This window comes from Camelus bactrianus, chromosome 9 (genome assembly GCF_048773025.1).
Source record: "Camelus bactrianus isolate YW-2024 breed Bactrian camel chromosome 9, ASM4877302v1, whole genome shotgun sequence".
NCBI lineage: Eukaryota > Metazoa > Chordata > Mammalia > Artiodactyla > Camelidae > Camelus > Camelus bactrianus.
In genome coordinates this window covers 11761123-11778523 of record NC_133547.1, presented here as the reverse complement: position 1 = coordinate 11778523, position 17401 = coordinate 11761123, and the positions used below count along the sequence as shown (strand labels likewise).

The 17401-nt window shown below is 44.6% G+C and overlaps 1 protein-coding gene across 1 annotated transcript; it reads left to right on the top strand.

Moving 5' to 3' along the window:
• The first annotated feature begins 7409 nt into the window (after positions 1 to 7409).
• Positions 7410 to 16030, top strand: PSMC4 (proteasome 26S subunit, ATPase 4). Its single transcript, XM_010947244.2, has 11 exons — positions 7410 to 7564; positions 8485 to 8583; positions 8709 to 8895; positions 10324 to 10470; positions 10552 to 10661; positions 10765 to 10858; positions 14705 to 14872; positions 14952 to 15028; positions 15173 to 15341; positions 15555 to 15610; positions 15798 to 16030. Exons 1-11 carry the CDS (start codon positions 7529 to 7531, stop codon positions 15909 to 15911), a joined length of 1257 nt encoding a protein of 418 aa, XP_010945546.1. The 5' UTR covers positions 7410 to 7528; the 3' UTR covers positions 15912 to 16030.
• Positions 16031 to 17401: the final 1371 nt, after the last annotated feature.

Sequence of the window (17401 nt, the reverse complement as noted above, 5' to 3'; positions counted from 1 at the left end):
GGAATAAATTTAACCAAGGAGGTGAAAGACTTGTATACTGAAAAATATAAGACATTGTTGAAAGAAATTGAGAAAGACACAAATAAATGGAAAGATACTCTGTGCTCATGAATTGGAAGAATGAACATTGTAAAAATTGTTCACATTAACTAAAGCAATCTATAGGGCTAATGTAATCCCTATCAAAATCCCAAGGACATTTTTCACAGAAGTGGAACAAAAAAAAAAAATCCTAAATTTTATATGGAACCACAAGACCTTGAATAACCAAAGCAATCCTGAGAAAAAAAGAACAAAGATGGACACATCATACTCCCTGGTTTCAAATTATATTGCAAAGTTGTAGTAATCAGCACAGCACTGTATTGGCAGAAAAACAGACATATAGATCAATGGAAAAGAATTGAAAGCCCGGAAGTAAGTTCACCCATATATGGACAATTAATTTACAACAAAGGAGCAAAGGACATATCGTGGAGAAAGTATAGTCTCTTCAATAAATGTTATTGGGAAAACTGGACATCCACATGCAAAAGAACAAAACTAGACCACTATCTCACACCATACAAAAATCAACTCAAAAGTGGACTAAAGACTTAAATCTAAGACTAGAAACCATAAAACTCCTGGAAGAAAACATAGGCAGTGCGCTTTTTGACATTAGTTTTAGCAATATCTTTCTGGTTATGTCTCTTCAGGTAAGGGAAATTAGTAAGTGATTTTCACAAGGTCACAGGATAATATGCAAAAGTAAATTGTAATTCTATATACTAGGAACCAAAAATTGAAATAAAAAATTTAAATACCATTTAAGGATTATTAAAAATAGGAAATACATAGGGATAAATCTGACCAGACATGTACAACATCTGTACACTAAAAACTAAAAAACAGTACTGGGAGAAATTAAGAAATACCTAAATATAGTGGAAAAATATACCAAGTTCACAGGTTGGAAAATTTAATGTTAAGGTGTCAGTTTTCTCCAAATTAAATGTATAGAGCCAATGTGTTCCCAAATCCAATCCTGTAAGGATTTTTTTTTTTTACAAAAATTGAAAAGCTGATTCCAAAATTCTTATAGAAATGCTAAGTACTTAAAATAGTCAAATAATTTTGAAAAAGAAGGATAAAATTGGAAGACTTCCACAACTAAACTTTCAAGATTTATAAAGCTAAGACAATGTGATTTTGGTGTCAAGATAGAAAAATAGATCAGGAGAACAAATAGTCCACAGATGGATCTAAATATGCATAGTCCACTGAATTTTGACCAAGTTTCAAAGCAATTCAGTGAGAAAAGAGTTTTTTCCAACAAATGGTGCTGGAACAACTGGGTATCTATATGCAAAAAGATGAACTTCGATCAATACTTTGTACCATATACTAAAAAAAAAAACCCTCAAAATGAATCATAGATCTAAATGTAAAATATGAAACTATAAAATTTTTAGAAGAAAACATAGAGGAAAAATCTTTGTGAATTTCCATTAGGCAAAGAGTTTTTAGATACAACACTGACAGCATGATCCATTTAAAAAATGGATAAAGTGGATTTAAAATCCAGAACATCTTCTCTTCAAAGATCCTATTCAGAGAATGAAAAGGGAAGCCACATAATGGGAATATATTTGTAAATAAGATATCTGAAAAAGGGCTTTTTTTTTTTGCACAAGATTCTGGGTCAGATATCACCTTTAAAAGTCAGTAAATATCTAATACTCCAATTAAAACACATTTTTACTTGTTACGTTGAAACGTGGGCCTACAACCTGATGCCTATAATTGTGAGATGCTAAGAAAATTAAATTTCAATTGCCCACTTTACTTTTCTTTCTTTTACTTAAGCATCACTTGTTATTGGGCATAAAAATAACTGAATTCCTTTGACAAAACTCATAGAATGTACAACATCAAGAATGAACCTTAATGTAAGCTATGGACTTTGGTTGATAATAATGTGTCCATGTTGGTTCATCGATTGTACCAAATATGCCACACTGATGAGGGATGTTGAGGGTAGGGGAGTATAGATGTGGTGGGGGGAGGGCTGTGTGTGAACCCTCTGTATTTTCTGCTCAGTTCTACTATGAACCCGAAACTGCTCTAAAAAAATAAAGTCTATTAATAAAAAAACTGTTTTAAAAAGAATGTCAGGTATGGATGAGATCAAGTTACAGTTTTAGATTTTATGTTTAGCTTATTAATCTGGGAGCTAAGCAAACTAGAAGCAGAACAGGCTTTAAAATATCTGACTCACTATTATAAGTAATAACTGTTACCCAGCCCATTCCATTTACCTTTTCCTCAATGAAATTCTCTATAATAAAGAAGCACTCATATACTAAAACAAAAAAAAAAAAAACCAAAACCTGCATTCCAATTGTTTCTGGAAAGCAAGACTGTTAATGGACAATTTAGGCTGACATGAAAAAAATTGTTTCTCTGTTGCTTTGTTGTATCATACTTATTCAGGAGAGTTAAAGTTTTGTCAGCCTCAAGATTAAGTGTTTTTAAGAATGTAAACATATATTTTTGTATTTTTATGGTAATTTTGCATACTACTTCTAAGAATTGTTGAGTGTCATGGACTGAATGTGTCTGTCCCAAAAGTCATTATGTTGAAGCCCTAACCCCCAGCGTTACTCTATTTGGAGACAGGGTCTGTGAGGAGGTGTTAAGGTTAACGAGGGTGAGGTCTTAAGCCTGGGGCCTAGTGCTATGAGGATTGTGCCCTTATTAGAAGAGAGAGGGACACCAGAGCTCTCTTTTTCCATCCTGTGAGGACACAGTGAGAAGCAGCCATGTATAAGCCAGGAAGAGCATCCTCACCAAGATTCAAATTGGCCAGCACCTTCATCCTGAGCCTCCAGAGCCTCCAGAACAGTGAGGAATAAATTTCTGCTGTTTAAGCTACTCAGTCTGTGATATGTTACAATTACAGCCCAAGCAGAGTCCATAACCAGGATAAATAAGGAACTCTTGAAACTCAATAATAAGGAAATAAATAACACAATTAAAAATGGGCAAAAGATTTTAAGAGACACTCCACCAAAGAAGATATATGGGTTGTAAAAAAAAAAAAGGTTCAATACTATTAGTCATTAGATAAATTAAGATTAAAACCACTCCTATTAGGATGCCTAAAACTGAAAAGATAGATGAGAGGATCAGGGAGTATTTTGTGAGGATGTGGAGCAACCAGAACTCTCACACTGCTAATGGCAATGTAAATGGTACAGCCAGTTTGGAGACCAGTTGGGCAGTTCCTTAAGAAGTTAAACAGCCACCTACCACATGACCCATTTCACTCTTAGATATTTATCCAAGAGAAATAAAAGCACATGTCTGACTTGTACATGAAAGTTATTAGCAACTTTACTTGTAATAGCCAAAGACTGTCAATCAATACAGGGGAATATTCAGCAATAAAAAAGAATGCACTACTGATACATACAGTAACACGGATAAATCTAAGAATAATGCTGAGTGAAAGAATACATACTGTACGATTCCATTTACATAAAATTCTAAAAAGTGCAAATGAATGAGAGTTTTCTGGAATGGAGGCAAGGAGAGGGCAGGAGGCAGTACAAACAGACATGAAGAAACTTTTGAGGGTAATAGATATGTTCATTGTCTTGACTCTCGTGATGGTACTGTACATGTATGCCCAAACTTATCAAATTGTATACTTTGAATATGTGCAGTTTTTGGTATATCAATGGTACCTGTTTTTATAAAAGTCCTATTTTAAATAGCTTGAAAAAATGTAATAGGTATAAATCTACCAAAATATGTGCAGTATCTGTATGCTGAAAGGGACAAACGCTAAAGAAGGAAATCAAAGAACTAAATAAATGGAGAGATATACTACTTTTATGGATGGAAAGACTCAATATTATTAAGATGCCAGTTCCCTCAGTATTTATCTATAGATTTAATGCAATCAAAATAAAAATCCCAGGAGTGGTTTAAAAAAATTGTGGCAGTGTGCATGTCTGTGTGTGTATATATATACACACACACATGGCTAGATATACGTATAATGTATGTGTATACATACACGCACATATAAGAATGCATGTATAGAGAAAAGAGAATGGTAAAGCAAATGTGTTAAAATGTTAACATTTGGGGAGTCTGGGCAAAGAGTATGTATCATTCTTACAAGTTTTCTGTAACTGAAATTTCAAAATAAAAAGGGTTTTTGAAGGGTTTATAGTTTATTGCTTTGTCATCTTTCTCTTTTAGGTATTACTTATTTTGTGAACACATGGCATATCATTAAATATTCCACACCATTTTTTGAAACTGTGCAATAGCCTATAATGGATGGTTTTATTTAACCAATCAGTTATTGTCAGACATTTATATTTGCTTTCCCCTGCATTTAATACTTACATATCCTTTACTCCATATTCTTGCTGCCTTCTAAATGGTTCGGACCCCTCCCTCCACTTCTACCCTAGGAGTAAGTAAAGGTCTTCATTTCTGGGCCTTTGATAGTAATACTGGGGACAGGTGTCATCTATCTTCTGTATGAGGCCCACACGTGAGTTTTATTTGGCCTGCCTGGTGTTTTTAAGTGTTTGAATTTACTTTCAACACTTAGAAATTAGAAGACTTGACTTGAAAATCTGGATTCTTGACTTCTGTTGAAACATCAGATCTGGCAACAATGGGCCAACACCCTTGGCATGGCTCTTGTGGCTGGAGTTGCGTTTCAGCCATTCTCTGTAGATGAGGAATAGGTTCTCTGCCACTCTAGTTCTCTTTCTTGACTTGTCTGCAGGCCCCTGAATGCACTTAGCCTCACGCAGGGCTATAAAGACACAGATTCAGGAACAGCCTCACTCAGAAAAGGAGCTGCTGGGGACTTTTGTTAGAAGGCAGCATAGCTGAGAGGAAGCCCTGGGCTTGAACCAGAGAGTTAAATTTTAGTCAGCTGGGCTGATCCTGGCTCTCATTTGCCCACTGTTAGATGACCAGATGTGTGGTTCTTAACTGGGAGGTGGAAGGGACGGGCATAATGATAGGGTGCAGGGAAAGGCGGGTCTAGCTTGCAAAAACTCCCTAATTGATCTGATGTCCTCCTTCTTGAGAACAACTAGCCTACCTGTCGAAGATCATCTGCAAATCCAAATGATAACTATCAGGTGAGGTTAAGAGCACAGACTCTGGATTTGAATGCCAGTTTGACTATTTACTTGCTGTGTGATCTTTGGCAAGTGACCTCACCTTTCTAAGCCTGGTTTCTCATGTAGGTCCTGAGAAAGAAGGATGTAAGCCAATAGCTCCCACTTCAAATCCCACTTGAATCTGAGATTAAATTATGATATGTGTAAAACACTTAAGCATACCTGGAACAAGGTAAGGACTCTGTATAAATGGGTACATTTACTACTCACTTCCTAAGGTTTTTGTGAAGATTAAATGAGATAGTGAGGTAAAATGTTTAGCAAATAACCAAGTACATAGTCAGTATTCAGAAAATGGCTGTTTATGACTATTCTCCATTAAGATTCCAAAGGGAAACATTGATTTACCATTGACAAAGGCTGCAGAGAGAATCTGGAGACAATTTGGGCTTGGGGGAATAAAGGCAAAGCTCTCACTTAGGTTAGAATCTGAAGTCTGGAAACTGGGAGAATAGGGAACAAGAGGCAGGGGGGCCGATAATGGATTCCACTTTAAGGTATAGGCTCTAAGGCTCAAGTAGAAATCCGGGATGCCTTTTGGGTGTTAGGTAGAGACCTGAAAGACAGAACTGAGAGTTGTCAACGCAGAGAAAAAAGGAAGGCGTTGTTGCCATTGTTTTCCCTTTTTTTGTGGAAATAAAGACACTGGGAACTTAAACAAGGAAGACAGGGACCAGATTTGATCCTGGGTTCTCCCTGCATAGGGCTGGGACTGAGCAGGAACCAATAATTCTCTTTGAGTTAGTGAAAGTGGCTTTCCCCTGTCTGAGAGTCAGTTTCCTCATCCGTAAAGTGAGGAAAAGCAAACCTACCCTTGAAGGTGTTGTAAGGATTCAGAGTTCATGGTTTGGAAATTGCCTGGCTAAAAGTAAGCGCACAAAAGGGTGCGACAACCCATCACACCCCCGAGAATGGAAAAAAAAATATAAAGACAAAGAATATCAAATGTATGCTCAACTGGTGGGAGTGTAAGTTAGTAAGGTTTAACAGTGTCTGGTAAAGTTAAACACATAGCTGTCCTCTGACCAGCAATTCTGCTTTTGAGTGTATTTTTACGTTTACCAAAGAAATGTGCTAGAATATTCATAGCACCAGTATAGCCCCAAACTGGAAAATACTCAATTTTAGGCATATTCACACCACGCAAACCATATAGAAATGAAAGTGAAAGAACTATCCCTTACACACAGTATGAATCTCACAAACGTAATGTTAAGTAAAGGAAGCTAAATACTCAGTACACACTGTATGGGTCCATAGAGAGCTTAAAACAGACAAAAGTAATTCATGCTGTTAGAAATCAGGTAAGCGATAATTTCAGAGGGGATGAGGGTGGCAGAAAGAGTACGCGCGGAGGTTTTGAGGCCTGCTAATATTTGCTTTCTTATCTGACTATTGGTTATATGGGTGTGTTCACATTGTGTAAATTCGTTGAACTGTACACTAATGATATGATATGAGTAAGTATGTATCTGTACTTGAATGAAAAGTTTACTTAACAAAACTGTAGCTGGTGCGATGAGCAGCAGTGTATCCCTGGGGGTCAGGCACAGGCTTTGGGGACAGACAGATGTGGGGCCCCGTGTTCTGGTTTCTTTCCCTTTAAGAGGGAACATAGTGTCTGTCAAGATTCAGTGAGTTGAGCACGTAAGACAGGGCCTGGTATAGATCTGCAAGGTCTCCTGCATGACCCAGCTCCCAGCACCACTGCCTCACTTTCTCCATCCCTAGTGCGTGGCTTCTACTTGATTCCCGGTAATGGTGGGCTTGGGGCTCAGCACCCCCGGGATGGAGACAAGTAAGAAGTACTTCAGGGCAGCCCGGGTCTTCTCGCCCCCGCATGGGGGCAATTCTCTGCCGCAGCCCACGTGGAGACCCCCTAAAAGACCTGTTCTACGGAACCCAGCCCAAGGTATCTTCAGTCCCGCCAGTAAACAGGAAAGAGCACTTGGCCATCAGACTGAGATCTCTGAGAAATTCCTCAGTTGAAAGAACAATGAGGGCAGCGCCGCCTGCTGGCGAGAACACGCGCGCTTGAAGATGCCCCGCGAGACGGCGCCACTGCGCGCTACTGCGCACGCGCGTCTCCCTCGGCCCTCCAACGCTCCCGCGAGGTACGGAGTGCGCAGGGGTGTATCTTAAGGGCGGGGCCCAGGACGCGGTCGCCCCTCCCTCCACCTTTCCGGCCGATCCGGCCCATCCAGCCGGCTCTCAGCGTTGTCTTAAACTACGTTTCCCAGAATCCACTCAGGCCCTGGCTTTCCGGTGGCGTCAGCGGAAGCGGTGACTGGATTAGGCCGGGCCACACAGAGGCCGGCTTGGTCACTATGGAGGAGATAGGCATCCTGGTGGAGAAAGCTCAGGTCTGGTGGGCCTGGCTCGTGGGGAGAGGGCGAAGCCTTCCTGAATGGGGTGCCGAGTGACCTCGGAGATCCAGGCCTGGATCTGGGTGATTTCGGAGGCCTCAGGGAAGAGCTTCGTGCCGTCCCGAGGCCTGGGCTGGGTGTCTGAGTGATGTTAGGAGGGCAGTAAGGCTTGGAAAGCGGGGCTTGGGAATGGATGACGTTAGAGGTGGTTTGGGACTGAATGATTTCAAGGTCTAACTGGGAGTGCTCAGTGACATCGGTCGCCCCTCGGGATTGGGGATGGGTCGGGTGGTGAGTGATATATGGGACCCTGCCATGGGGCCCAGTGGTATCTGAGGCTGGGCTGGGGAGTTGACTGATAATCGGGGCTCAGCTGGTGTTGGAGGGCCAGGTAATATCTGTGGTCTGGCCGAGTGATGTTTGGGGCCTACCTGGGGAGATGCATGACATGAGGGCCTAATGTGAGTTGGAGTTCTGTGACATGAGGGGTCTTTTGGGGGTAATGGAGTAATGCCAGGGCTGTTTGAAGATATGGCAACTTCAGCAGTCAATTGAGAGAGCTGTATGACATTAGGAACCTGTTGAGGAGGGGTGGAGGGTATTGGGGTCTGGTAATGAGTTGATGACACATTTAGGCCCTAGTTGGGATTTGGGTGACATTGGGAACATGTTACAAGTAGCATATGATAACAAAAGATCTGTTTGGAAGGCTGGTTGACAGGGGCCTGTTAGGAGCTAGGAGACTTCAGGAACCTGTTTAGGGGGCTGAGAGGTTTACAGGATCTATTTAGGAAGCTGAATGATAGCAGGAGCCTGTTAGGGGCCAAGTGACTTCATGGTGAAGTGGGGAGAGGGATCTCAGATTCTTTCACGAGGGGACCCTCTTTTCCCAACCTGAGTTTCCCTCCTTACTCTAGGATGAGATCCCAGCCCTGTCTGTGTCACGGCCCCAGACTGGCCTGTCCTTCCTGGGGCCTGAGCCTGAGGACCTGGAGGACCTGTACAGCCGCTACAAGGTACATGCAGCCCCAGTACGGACCCTGCACAGGGCCTAGTATCCCATACTTCCTCTGCCTTCTACCACTCCCTGGCTCAGCAAGGCCTGGAGTCCATCCCCTACCTGTCCTCTCTCTGCTCACAGAAGCTGCAGCAAGAGCTAGAATTCCTGGAGGTGCAGGAGGAGTACATCAAGGATGAGCAAAAGAACCTAAAGAAGGAATTCCTCCATGCCCAGGAGGAGGTGAAGCGAATCCAGAGCATCCCACTGGTTATCGGGCAGTTTCTGGAGGCTGTGGATCAGAATACAGCCATCGTGGGCTCTACCACAGGTATGTGGGAAAGAGGAGATGGGGGTGGGCTCATTCAGCCATCTGTTCACTCATCAGCTGTTAACTGTTTCCTGCCATGTGCCCGGAACTTACAGTGGCAAAGGAGATAAGACAGTGTAATGGTGTTTTTCAGAACATTATGAGCCTGATGCAAAAGTGGAAATATATTTTATGTTCTCTCTCTTTCTCAGTGTGTATGTGTATATAACTTATATAATAAACCAGACGATAGTTGGCCTTACTATGTGTGACATGCCCTAATTAGTTTTCCATTCTGTTCTAGTCTGCTTTGTTTTAAACAATGTTCTGGTCATAATCTTCTAAATTGATTTCACAACTACTACTAGGTTGGGATCTACAAATTTGAAACTGTGGGTGAGGTGTTAAGAGACTGAGTTCTGGTGAGGACTCGATATACTGTAGCTACTTTTATTAATGTGGGTCTGGGCTCTACCTTCATGATGGCTGTTGTCCCTGTGTCTTGTCTGTCTTTTCCTGCTTCTGGCCTCTGCTCCTTTGGACCAAGCCATATTCTTGTAAAGCCTCTGGGGAAAGATGTGTGACTGGGCCTGGACTTGGACTGATGGTCTGGTGGTGAGGTAGTGAAGGGGGGCAGATATCTAAAATGAGGCCTGTGTCTTTGATCTGTAGGACTCAGGGGGACAGTGAGGCTATCCCTGAGATGGTGACATGGGCAGAAAAGTAAGTTTGCAGGGAGACAGTGAGGGCAGTGTGAGACACCACAAGGAGGTGTCTGAGAGGCTGCTGGACAGCCAGGTCTGAAGGTCAAGGGAGAAACTGAGGCTAGAAAGAGATGGGTGTCTCTTTTCAACATAAATGTTGAAAGTGGACTGGAGAGGTGAGACTGGAGGCTGGGTGAGCAAGGAGTCTGGTGCAGAGACCTAGCTGGGAGAGGATGGGGCTGAATCAGGGCAGGTCCCTGGGGAGGAGAGAGGGGGTTGGTTGGAAAGATATTCAGGAGGCTGGTGGAAGGTCATAGTGACTGATGGGCTGTGGAGGGAAGTGGAGAAAGATCTAGGGGGAGGCTTAGGGCTCTGGCTGGTGACTGGGGACCTTGGTCCTCCCTGAGACAGAGACCCAGGGGAGCAGCACAAATAGGGGAAGGGTACTGAGAACAGAGTGAGACACAGTGAGTGAGACATACCCTAGGGACATCCTGGGAGATGAATTTCAGGAGGCTGCTGGTCACTCAGGGCCAGATCTCAGGGCTACAGACAGACGGGGAAGTTGTTAGCATGAATGTGGGGGATGGACTGGAGGAGGCAAGACTAGGGGCCAGAAGGGCCATTTGGGGTCTTCGTGAGCAATCTGGGTGGCCTGGAGGTGCAACTGTGAGGTCGGGGGAAGGGGACAGTTTTGAGGTTCTGGCACTTCTCACTTTCCCCCTCCCTTGTCCTCTTCGCAAAGGCTCCAACTACTACGTGCGCATCCTGAGCACCATTGATCGGGAGCTGCTCAAGCCCAACGCCTCGGTGGCCCTCCACAAGCACAGCAATGCCCTAGTGGATGTGCTGCCTCCTGAGGCTGACAGCAGCATCATGATGCTCACCTCAGGTGAGGGGGAGCCCAGGGCCAGGGAGGCCTGAAGGGACCCTGTGGGCCAGGCTGGGAGCCCCAGCTCTGCTCTCCCACCAGACCAGAAGCCAGACGTGATGTACGCGGACATCGGGGGCATGGACATCCAGAAGCAGGAGGTGCGGGAGGCCGTGGAGCTCCCGCTTACGCACTTCGAGCTCTACAAGCAGGTGCGGAGCTGGGGCTGGCAGGGGAGAGGGAGAGGCTGGCTCCACTGGGGCTCAGGTTGACAGACCCCTGGCTCATCCTTCTTTCCCCACCTCTGTGCTTCAGATCGGCATTGACCCTCCCCGAGGCGTCCTCATGTATGGCCCGCCTGGCTGCGGGAAGACCATGTTGGCAAAGGCTGTGGCTCATCATACGACAGGTGAGCCGCTTGGCTTCTCCCCCAAGCTCTGACCTTTGGGGCTTTTCTGACCTTGCTTTCAGCTCTCATCATCCTCCCCAGGAAGTGGCGTGGCCCAGTGGCAAGGGCTCTGGGGTCACAGCCCCAATGTGGGTCTTACTAACTGGCTGTGCCTTACTGGGGAGGTGACTGCACTGTTGTGCCTCATCTAATAGGAGACTCCTTCACAGCATGATTGTGAGGAATTAATGAAATAATGCCATGTTTTTCCTACAGTAGCTCATGACCCATTAGTAATTATGAATTCAAATTCCTGGGTTGTGGGGAGGGTATAGCTCAGTGGTAGAGTGCATGCCTAGCATGTACAAGGTCCTAGGTTGAATCCCCAATACCTCTATTAAAAACAAACAAACAAACCTAATTACCTACCTCCAAAAAATTAAAAAAAAAATCCTGGGTTGCAACCAGCATTTAAAAAAATGAGATAGAATAGAAAACCTCAGAGTCCACCCCACATAGTAAGAGCTCGTATTGTTTGTGAAACATAACACACACACATGCACACATGTATGCTGTGGTGGTTTATAAGTGTGCTTCTACTTGTAGGTTTCCAACAATGTGTCTGAAAATGTCTGAAAGTCACTGTGTGACTGCAAAGCCTAAGGACAGGGCTCTGCGCATCTTAAAATCTTAGCACACATAACCCAGGGAGCAGTAGAGAGCAGTGGGTTGAGCAGTGTGTTTTCTGGGCCAGGCTGCCTGGGTTTGAAATCTGGCCCCCATAAAACTGCTTATGTAAGTTAGTTTACGTAACTACTTGGCAAGTTAGCCTCTCTGTGACTCTCATTTCTTAATTTTCTGGATTATTCAGAGGATTTAATCAATATAGAGCTTCTAGAACCATACCTGGCAGGTAGTAAGTGGACCGTAAGTGTTAGCCATTGTCACGCTTATTCCTTTGCTTGAACTTCACTGAACTTCTGCTCTCCCAGGTGCTGGGATACAGTGATGAGTCAGACATGTCCCCTGCGTTGGAGACTCTCCCTGTGTGGCTGGGGAAAAAGGAAATAAACATGTAGAACTCAGTCATTCAGTTAATATTTATTACACCTAATATGTACCAAGTTGTGTTCTGGGTGCAGAAGACATGGCAGTGAACAGAACAAAGTCTCCATTCCTCGTGGAGCTGATGTCTTAGTTGAGGAAGCACTTAAACAGAGAAATAATTAGATTATATGTTGTGTGGTGCTAAATGCCCGAAGAGAACAACTAAGCAGGGCCGGGGGATAAGGAATTAACAGGGGTTGCAACTTGAAGTGCTGGTACTGGGGCTGGTCAGAGAAGACTTTTCTGAGGTGACATTTACATAAAGACCCAGAAGAAGCCTTGAGGGAATAAGTCCCATGGACGTCTGGGGGTGGGAGTGTGTCAGGCTGAGGGACTCTGTGGTGTAAGGGCCTTGAGGCAGGAGTGTGCTTAGTTTTCCAAGAACAGTGAGGAGGCCCCTGCAGCTGAAGCCAAGTGAGCAAGGGGGTCATGGTTGGAGGTGAGCCCAAATGGGGACAGTCTGCAAAGTAGCAAATGCTCCAGGGAAGCAGGGAGGGTAGTGGGATTGCCCTAAGGAAGGCTGTCAGTCCATCCTGGGCCTCTCAGGTCGGGGTTCCCAGAGGAGGCGAGGCAAGAGGACTCTGTCAGGCACACAGTTGGGAGAGGGCATCCAAGACAGGGAATAGCCTGTGCAGAGGCCAGGGGGTGGGAAAGAACTCATTTGGGGAGCCCTGAGTTGACTGTGACTAAACTCCACAAGGGCAGGGATCTTGTGCATTTGTCATTTTTTCCCCAGTGCCCACCCAATAACCGCACTGCGGTTGGTGCTCAGAAAATAACTGTTGAATGGGCTGTGCAGGTCCAGGAGGCGAGGCTGAGGAGATCAGAAAGGGCGTGAACAGACATGGTCTTAGTGCTAATCCAAGAGACTTCATTTGATGTCCTGAGAGCAAGGTGGTTTTAGACAGGTAGGGTTCAATAGAAATATAGTTGACTCTTGAATAACAGGGGCTTGAACTGCAGGGGTCCACTCACATCGGGTTTTTTCACATGATCCCAAGTTGGATGGATCCACAGATGCAGAAGTGTAGCTATGAGGCCAGCTCTAACGTTATACCCGTTTCCTACTGCACAGAGGGTCGGCACCCCAAACCCGTGTTGTTCAAGGGCCAACTGTACACTGCAAGCTACACATATAATTTAAATTTTTAAAGTACTCATGTTTTAAAAAAACAGGTTAAAAGAAATAGGTGAACTTAGTCTAAAATAATTTTTTTATTTAACCAGCATACTCAAATATTATTTTGACACACAGCAGATACAAAATTTGAGTTTTCCTATAATTTTTTAAACATTTATCGAGTTATAGTCATTTTACAATGTTGTGTCAAATTCCAGTGTACAGCACAATTTTTCAGTTATACATGAACATATATATATTCATTGTCACATTTTTTTCGCTGTGAGTTACCATAAGATCTTGTATGTATTTCCCTATGCTATACAGTATAATCTTGTTTATCTACTCTACATCCTGTAATTTTTTATTGCAGTAAAATATATATAACATGAAATTTACCATTTTAACCAACTTATAAACATTTATAAACAATGTTGTGCAACCACCACCTGCATCCATTTCCAGAACTTGTTCATCATCCCAAACTGAAATCCCATACCCATTAAACTAACTCCGTTTCTCCCTCCCTGCAGTCCTTGACGACATCTCTTCTACTTTCCGTCCATGAATTTGCCTGTTCTGGGTACCATATATGTGGATGAATCATACAGTATTTGTCTTTTTGTGACTGGCTTGTTTCACTTAGCATAGTGTCTTCAGGGCTCATCCATGTCATAGCATGTGTCAGAATTTATTTCCTTTTGACGGCCAAATAATATTCCACTGTGTGTATACAGCACATTTTATCTACTCCATTCATTTGCTGATGGACAATTATTGAGATATATTACTTTTTTGGTCCTAAGGCTTTTGAAATCTGGTGTATATTTCACATAGCACATCTCACTTTGGATCAGCCACATTTTGGTTGCTCAGTAGCCACATGTGGCCAGTGATCACCATATTAGAGATGGGCAGGGCTGTGACTTGCACAACTCCTAGTTTATGACATAAAACCACCAGGTCTACATAGTGGACTTTGTGTGTCCCTTCTCTATGGTAGCTGGAAGGAGGGTCCTGGAGGTTGCTCCCTGCAACATCCAGTCACTAACAAACAAGCTAAAATCTAAGAAGAATTAGAATGGAGAGGGAGGCTCAGAACAAACTTGTCTTCAACCCCATTGCCACTTGTTGATTATGTCCGAATAAGTACTTGTGTACTTGACTCTTGCATGATATTCAAAAGTGGGTCCTTATAGCAAATGGAACTGAGCTCTTGGTGAGGCAAGATGCTTTAGTGTATGGAAAATCTGTTTCTTATTGATTTTTCAAGCACTCTGGAAATCTACTTTTTTTTGTATGTTGGATTCCATGAATGTCTCTAGCTCTAGTTTTTTAGGCATATTGGAGCACAGACACATTTTAAAAAAAAATCCTGATTTTTAAGTTCTGGGCAAAAAAATGACATAATTGTGGGCAGAATTTATTATTTGGGCTGCTGGGTCGCTGTGGGGTACAAGAGGGAGCTGGTCCTCCTGCCTGGATCTAAGACTCAGCCCAGGGCTTGAGAGAATGACCTGGCTCTTTGGAGTGGGTGTCCAAAGAAAGGGACATCCTCGGGGAGTTCTCAGTTTTGTTAAAGCAGCACCAGGCCCTGCAGGAGACCTGTCCTCATGTAACCCCTGTCATCCTGCCATCAGCTGCATTTATCCGGGTCGTGGGCTCGGAGTTTGTACAGAAGTACCTGGGCGAGGGCCCCCGCATGGTCCGGGACGTGTTCCGCCTGGCCAAGGAGAACGCGCCTGCCATCATCTTCATAGATGAGATTGATGCCATCGCCACCAAGAGATTCGATGCCCAGACTGGGGGTGAGTGATGCCCAAACAGGGCCTGGGGTCTTGGGCAAGCTTGCTGAGCTGCTGGCTGACCGTGTTACTCATTCACCAGCTGACAGGGAAGTTCAGAGAATCCTGCTGGAGCTACTGAATCAAATGGATGGATTTGACCAGAATGTCAATGTCAAGGTTTGGAGTTCAGGATGGGCAAGGGGAAGTGTGGTGTGAAAATCAGGGAAAGGTGGAGGCTGGCAGATGAGGAGGCAGGTACCACGATGGGATGGAGGGTATAGTGGGGACAGAGGTCTGAGCCGGCCTGTCCCCCAATGCCAGGTGATCATGGCCACAAACAGAGCAGACACCCTGGATCCTGCCCTGCTACGGCCAGGACGCCTTGACCGTAAAATTGAATTTCCACTCCCTGACCGCCGCCAGAAGAGACTGATTTTCTCCACTATCACCAGCAAGATGAATCTTTCTGAGGAGGTTGACTTGGAAGACTGTATCCTGCTCTAGAAGTGAGGGGAGGATCACAGCTGGGAATGGGGATTGGATCTTCATCTCCTCTGTCATCACCACCACCCAGATTGTGCAGGTGGGAGGCCAAGGTCCAGGGAGGAGTGGTGGTGACAAAAACACCCCAAGGATGACTTCTGGCTCCAGGCATTCACCGCGTCCGATGCAGGGAGTGATTTCCTTAATTCACTTGCCACAGATGTGGCCCGACCAGATAAGATTTCAGGAGCTGATATTAACTCCATTTGTCAAGAGGTGAGTAATGTTTTCTCTCTGGATGGGGCAGAGGGTGTGAGAAGACCCTTCCTCCTTGAGACCACTCTGCTGCAATCCTTCTGTCCCTCCTTCCCTCCCTGGCTCTTGGGCTGAGTCTGTCTCTTCCTCCATCATCACTAGGGGCGGGGAGTGAAGGGAGTAGATTTTAACTCTCATTCCTCAACAGAGTGGAATGCTGGCTGTCCGTGAGAACCGCTACATTGTTCTGGCCAAGGACTTCGAGAAAGCATACAAGACAGTCATCAAGAAGGACGAACAGGAGCATGAGTTTTACAAGTGACCCCTCCCCTCACACCACAGGGGCCGAGGACTTCGCTCACCCCCAGCCTCTGTCCTCAAACCTAGTTTTCTTTTCTCTTTACCCAGGATTGATTTATTCAATAAACAGACAAGACTGAATCTGCGTAATTTCTTCTTACAAGTTTAACTCCTTTGGAGAACCTGGGATCCTCTGCCCATCCTGTTCTCCTGGCAGATAAGCAGTTGACGTACATGGCCTGGGTTACAGCTTGAGAGAGAAGCAAAGAATTCGAGCTAACTGACTTCACAAATTTGGGGAAAGGGGTGGAAAATGAACAGACTCCGACCCCTGACCATAAAATAAAGCCCCTGTACATCTATCTCCCCACCCCATTCCCTACAGGTAGAAGACCGTTAAGAGTCCTGGGCAGTTCCTGCCTTCTTCACACTCAGAGGGAGTATCAAGGACAGACAGCCCCGCAGAGTCTCCCAGAGCAGGGATGAGGGGGGAGGTTGATGCCTGGGGGTTCTGTGAATGTCTCTGCTCTTATCCATAGTCTTGTTGGGGCACAGATGCATTTGGTTGGACCAATTCTCACTTTCTCTTGAAATCTCCATTTAGACACTTCTCCCTCTGGGGAGCCTTTGCTGGTGCCGAGTCAGGAAGTAACCTTTCTGTGCTGCCCTGGCATCGTGCACACGTTCTGCTTGGCACTTCTTACGTCCCCGAGTGATTGCCTTCTCCAGACTAGAACCTCATGTGGAGTCGTCAGGGATTGTAGCTTGATCACAATTCAAGGCCCAGCACCTATATGTGGTAGGCATTCAGTTCATGTCCTTTGAACAAATATATAAATGTCACTATATATTTGGGTGTGAGATGGGAAGAAGGTATGAGGAAAAATGGGGAATCGTAGGTCCTTGAAGGGACGGGGTGATTCCTCAGTAGGTAAGCAGGTTGAGCAGAGAAGTTAATTCTTCCTTCCTCCTGGAACCTCACTAAAACCAGAGTAAGGTATAAATTCACAAGGACACTGGAGGAGAGAGGAGATGGCAGCAACACAATTTTGGAAGCAGGCTCACTGATGTAGCAGACCTGAGGAAGCGTGAACCTGAGCTACAGGGAAGCCCAGAAACAAACAGAGTCCCTTTCAGAAACCAGAGGAGCCAGGTTCTGAAGGTGAGGACTACCTGAAAGGCTATATAAAAACCAGGATTCATAATACATCAGTTGTGCAGAAAACAAATGAGCGGTTGTTACTCCAGGCCCTGTGACCTTTCTCCAACCTGGCTGAAGACCTCAGATTTACTCTGGAAAGGCTGGGCCAGCAATGTCTGGGCTGGAGGGCCTGGAGTATGGATGAGAGGAGTTGCCATGCTGAAGACGGAATGAAGTGAGAGCCCTGGGCAGGCAATTGAAGGATTCCTTCTGAGGAAACCAAGCAGCATGAGAGAAAAGAGAGGAAAGCAGGCTGTTAGGAGACATCTTTCGCATTCAGTAGCAGCTAATATCTAAAACTGGTGAGTGTA